The 5580-nt window shown below is 48.1% G+C and overlaps 1 protein-coding gene across 5 annotated transcripts in view; it reads left to right on the top strand.

The window, feature by feature from the left end:
• Positions 1-5580, top strand: part of PTAFR (platelet activating factor receptor) — a 35562-nt gene that overhangs the window by 10817 nt on the left and 19165 nt on the right. Inside the window, exon 2 of one of the 5 annotated variants that reach the window (XM_023529206.1) lies at positions 1063-1133. The exons of 2 other annotated variants lie outside the window; for them this stretch is intronic. In XM_023529206.1, coding sequence (XP_023384974.1) covers positions 1063-1133 — 71 coding nt within the window. Of the gene's footprint in view, positions 1-1062; positions 1134-4952; positions 5120-5580 lie in introns of those variants that run through there. 2 more of the 5 variants (XM_011357726.2, XM_023529209.1) reach the window with 2 other exon arrangements.

Here is a 5580-nt window from a genome sequence, read left to right as displayed (position 1 = left end):
TCTGTGTAGAGAGTGCTGGATTGACTGATTTCTGAGGGACTTGCTTCTTAGTGTCCACTACAGTGTCTGGTGCCTGGGTTGCTCAATAAATGTTTGTTGAATAAACAAGTGTGTAAATGGACTAGAAACCGAAATAGGGAGCTCTGGCTCATCCCTTACTTATGTACACACAAAGCCTCCACCCACCTGACTTTTACACACTCACACACACTCCCAAACTCACTTCTGTTCACCTTCCCAGTCTCCCACACCTGTTCACTCTCACCCACTCCCACTGTCTTCCTTACTGCTAAACTTCTGTTCGGGGTCCTATGATACTTCCTCCCTCCCTTAAGCCCGCAGCGCCCTGTCCCCAGCAGTTCACTGTGCTCTGTGTCACCAGGGATGCCCTGCCCAGTTATGTCTCTGACCACAGCAGCTCTTCTGAGCTCCTCCCTTCTCAACCTTTTTATGTTCTAGCTGTCTTTCCTTTTTCTCCTTCTCATCCCTTTCTTTCATTTTTTCTCTCATGCCTGTACAGACACACAGATACGCGCGCGTGCGCGCACACACACACACACACACACACACACACGCACATACTCACTGTCTGTCTCATCTTTTTCTCTTTTAACTCTCTTAGCTTTTGTCCTTGTTTCTCCTCATTCCTCTCCTGCGCTCTCTCGGTGTTTACATCCGTCTGTCTTTCTCCCCCATCTCCCATTTTATCCTGACTCCCTCTCTCCCTCTCTTACTCTGTTTTCTTGGTCACTCACTCACATCTCCTCTCTCCTCTTCCTCACTCTCGTGCTCAGTTTCTCTCTCTTGAGCGCGTGCTCTCTCATCTTTTGCTTTCTCTTGCATTTTTTGTCTCTCGCCCCAGTTCCCTGGCATGGTGGCCACTGTCTCCACCCCATGCTGCCCCTTGCTCTGTGAGAAACCTCTGAGCAGTGCCCCGGGCCCGGGTGACCCAACTTGGAGGCTCCTGTGGTATCTATTGGAGGGGCCTTAGGGTCACAGCATTTCCTCCTGGGGGTGACTGGGCAGTGGCGTGTTTTGTTTCCTCACTTCTGCAATTTCCAGACAGCACAGAGGCTGGGTCTGCAGACAGAGATACTCATATCCTGCAGCTGCAGCTGCTACTCCTGGTACAGGTAAGTGGGGGTCCCAGCTCTGCTGGGCAAAGGGCAGGCATATAAACATGTGTTCGGGAGAGAGGTCATGCCCCTAGACTGCGCCTAAGCAAATGATAGTTCTGTTTTTAAGGGACTCTTTTGTCATCTTCCTCAGGCCTCGAGTCTCACATTTACAAAGAATTCCTTGTGATCTAACTTTCCCAGGGAATCTAGCTCCCCTCTTTGATTCTCTGAGGCAAAGGTAGTGCTGGAGTGACCTCGCCAGGAGGTAACCATGGTGATGAGAGCGGGGCTACCTTGATAACAGGGAGCCGAATGCCACCTTCTTTACTAGCTGTGTGGCCTTGGCCAAGTTGCACCCCCTCTCTGCACTTCAGTTTCCTAAATTATCAAATGAGGATGATGCCATTTCTCTGGAACGATTGTTGGGAGAGGTAAAGGATCTGGTACAGGGCTGGGTACTTAGGAACTCACCAGATGTTAGGTTTTCCTGGGGGATGATGAAGATAACCAGGTGACTGGTATGAAGAGCCTGACCCACAACCAGTTTCTCCCATTAGGTCCCAGGTGGTAAGGACAGGAACAGGCTGGGACCCCCCAATGTCCCCCATTTTTCCCTGGCCGATTAGATGGGCTTGGTGAACTGGGACTGCTGTTCACATACTCGCTCACCTGGGAAGAATGGGGGAACCAGCAATCTCTCACTGGATACACAGCTGTGTTCCGTGTGTGTGTGTGTGTGTGTGTGTGTGTGTGTGTGTGGTGGAAGTGTCTGAAGGAGGTGCTGGGGAAGCAAATGAAAGAGATGTCCCTGCCTTTAGGTACTAAAAACTCAGCCAAGGACAGAAGTCCACTCTGGAGGAAAAGAAATGGCCCTGGGCCTGATCAAGGCACCAGGGTTTTGATTTCAGCTCCTGTTTACAAGTTGGGATCTTGGGCAATGCAGGAGCCTCATTTTCTTCCTTTGCCAATTGGTGTTTAAAGCACTGACCTTGTGTGTTTGTGGGGAAGGTGAAGTAAGAGTTGGGTGGGAAAGTGCTTTGTTAATCGTAACATGATATACAAATGTGAACCAATGTGTTACTATTAATACTGACCCTGTACTTCTTACTGTAAATGCCTTAAGGATGGGGTATTTGTTTTGTTCATTGTTTTCTCCTTACCTTTAGCACGGAGTTGGGCATGTAGTCTAATCTTAGAGTATGAATTGAATGGATAAACAATAAAGTATGTTGTACTTGGAAGAGAATGGGCAGTGAGCCAGAGGCCCAGCATTTGGTCCCAGCTCTGCCCCTGACATTGTTGTCATCTTGGGCAAATTCTTTCTCTTTTCTGGGCTTCAATTTCCCCATCTGTCCAAAGAAGGTTTGGGTAAAGGATTCACAGTCTATGGCATTAATGACGAAATGTGCCTCCAGGACTGGATTTCCCCTCCCGATTGGTATTGGGGTGGGGTAGGGGTTTGATGAAAGGCTGTATCCTGTTTGTCCTTTTATAGGGAGACCTTTACAGAGAGACCTGCTCCTCTCCAGGCCTGTGAACAAGACCTTGTTGAGGAGAAGTGGGTGGTCCTCTTTTTCTGTGGCAACTCTTCCTTTCTCACACTGGCTCCCCCTCCTTTCCTTATGGGTGGGCCAAGGAGGGTGCAACAGTTCAGCTACAGCCTGGGACCACGTCCTGGGGGGAGTGTATCTGGTTAAGAGTGGAGCCAGTTCCCAGAAGGCAAATGCTGGGCTGCTAGCACAGCCACCTCTTTCATCAGCCACTATTAGGTTCCTTGGCAGCATGGTGGGATGGGAGAGAAGCTTCTGGTATACGCATGTGTGTCTGTGGTTGTATGGGATGCACTGGGAAGATGGCTCTGGCTATATCTACATGCGCCTGGAGCATGTTCAACCTACAGGTGGGCCTGGTACAGCCTAGCAGTTCCTAGAAGCAGGATCATCAACATAATCAGCTGAGAGGCTGATATACATCTATCTGTTCTTTCTTCTCTTGTGTCTTAGCTAAAGGGAATCCAGAGCCAGGGTGTGTGTGTGTGTGTGTGTGTAAAAGAGAGAGAGAGAATGGGGTGGGGAGGACCGCCACTCAGCAGCCTCTCTCCACCCCGCTAGTTCTACAGGAGGGGAAACTTCAGGTCCCGAGTTTGGAGTTGAGCTCAGCTGGCTAATGGAAGAAGCATGTCAAAGATTTGTTTGGATTCCTTTACAGTTTATGAAATCTATTTCAATTTACCAAGTGCTTTACTGTTTGCCAAACTCTTTTTCACTTCCCAAACCTTACTTCTTTTTCACAGCAATGCTTGCGGTGAGCGTAGCACCCTATTTTGCAGATAAAGGTCCCAAGGCTCAGAGCTTGAGTAAAGAGACTCACTCAAGATGGTAGGTGGCCCTGCCGAGGCCAGAGCCCAGATCCCCTGACTCTGATTCCTGTGGTTTCTCTTCAGTCACCCCTGGTGGCTGCTTCCAAAGGAGGTGACTTGGCTGGTTTGGTGCATGGCTGATTTGTTTGCTTATTTATTCACTCATTCATTCAACAAACATTTTTCTGAAGTTGGGGAAAGGGGGAGAAACCCACAGCTATTGAGTAATAACCACTATGTGCGTAAATTGTTTCATTCCGCTCTTACCACCTACCTACATGATGCAGAAGGTTTTATTACCACCATTTTGCAAATTAAGAAAGGGAGGCTTTTAGGACTCAAACATCGGCTAGGAAAGAGCAGAGCCAGGTGCAGGTCTGGACCTGGTGACCCTTCTTGGGCCAGGCCCCAGGTACCCACGAGGGTACTGGCAGGACTCAGGAGCTCCCAGGCTGGGAAGATGTCGGTGTGGTTCCTGGTATCACAGAGGGGTGTGCCCAGGGCTGAGGAAGCCCAGAGGAGGAAGGGCCACTCTTTCTTTCTTGCCCTGCCTAACTTCCAGGAAACAAGGAAGTGAGGAGGCTAACTCACAGACCGATACCATCTATGTAACTGGGAGCCAGGACAGACCTAGGCTAGGCTCTGGGGTCCCCCAACTCCCCAGGGATATCTTAGGCCTGCTGAGAAGATACTGAGGCTCATTAATGTAATACATATACCTGGGGTCAGGGTGGATCCAGTTAGAAGGAAAATTGGGAAACTCTGGTACCTAGGCTACCCCCACCTCTGGGGCCTTAGACCCCATCCCTGACCTCTCCCCAGACAAGGAGCTCCATTCATCCACCAATAAATGTACCCAGCATGATGCTAGACTCCTTGTACTGGAATCCGGGGAGCCTAGTGCAGAGTTCACCAGAGGTCAAGACACTTGCTCCCTTAACTTGCCCCTCAAATCTCTCTTCTTCTTGGAGAAATGGTAATAAAACCACTCCATGAGGGGAATCTTTAAACGGTGTGGGCAGCATGGCCAGGCCAGGGCACAAATGTCAAGCAACAGGGAAGGTCAGAATCAGAGGTAACTCATTAACTGAACACCTACTGTGTGTAAAGCACTTTAGAGTTTTATCTGCCTTCAACTTCAGAGCCATCCTATGAAGTTAATGTTGATATGATTCCCATTTTACTGATGAGAAAACTTGCGCTCACAGAAGGGAGATGATTAAACTGTGGTGTTTTAGTGTCCCCAGGGAATCTAAAGGCTGGGAGTGGCTGAGGCTGGCGTGCGAGTGTTTGGAAGTGAAAGACAGTGTGAGTGAAGATGAGGGACAGAGTAACTCTGTGTGTGCGTGTGTGCATGTGTATGTGTGTGAATATCTATTTAGTCATTATTTCTTGAGTGTTTCCTGTGGAGGAGGTCCTGCCATGCATATTGTTGAAATACCAGAAGCCTTACACCCAAGGAATTACTAACCCAGCAGGAAATAGCAATCAACCGCCATTTAATGCAGTGTGGTATGTTGTGTAACGGGAAGCAGAGGTGTCACCTTTGGCTCTGGGGTAAGAGAAGATTCAGTAGCTAACATTCACTAGGCTCTTATTATGGACCAGGCATTTTCTATTTAATCCTTATAATAACTATGAGGTAGGTAATATTATTACTATTACTTTTTTAGAGATGTGTAAACAGAGGCTCATAGAGGTTAAATTAATTGTCTTGGGCAAGAATTGACTGGTAGCATTTTGCCAATTGTACCCAGCTGCCGTTAGAAACATGTGACTGGTTCCCAGAAGCTTTTAGGGTTAATGATATATCTGGAAGCCTGATATAGGTTGCTTCAAGCTGGGGTGAACTTGGTAAGAGCAGTGGCAGTGACAGTGACATACTATTTTGAGAAATGTTTCATCTGATCTAATCAGACGATTGGATTTCCTGTAGATACAGCTTTTTAGAGCTGTCGATGGTGAATTCCTTGAATTGTACTAAGCACTTTACACAGGTTAATCATTGAATCTTCACACCACTCTGGGGAGGTACATGCTTGGAACATCATCAGCATCATTTATAGGGTAAGGGCTTGAGGCTCAGAGAGTGATGTTATTGAC

This window comes from Pteropus vampyrus, unplaced genomic scaffold (assembly GCF_000151845.1).
Source record: "Pteropus vampyrus isolate Shadow unplaced genomic scaffold, Pvam_2.0 Scaffold36, whole genome shotgun sequence".
NCBI lineage: Eukaryota > Metazoa > Chordata > Mammalia > Chiroptera > Pteropodidae > Pteropus > Pteropus vampyrus.
This window is presented reverse-complemented; position numbering and strand designations above follow the sequence as displayed.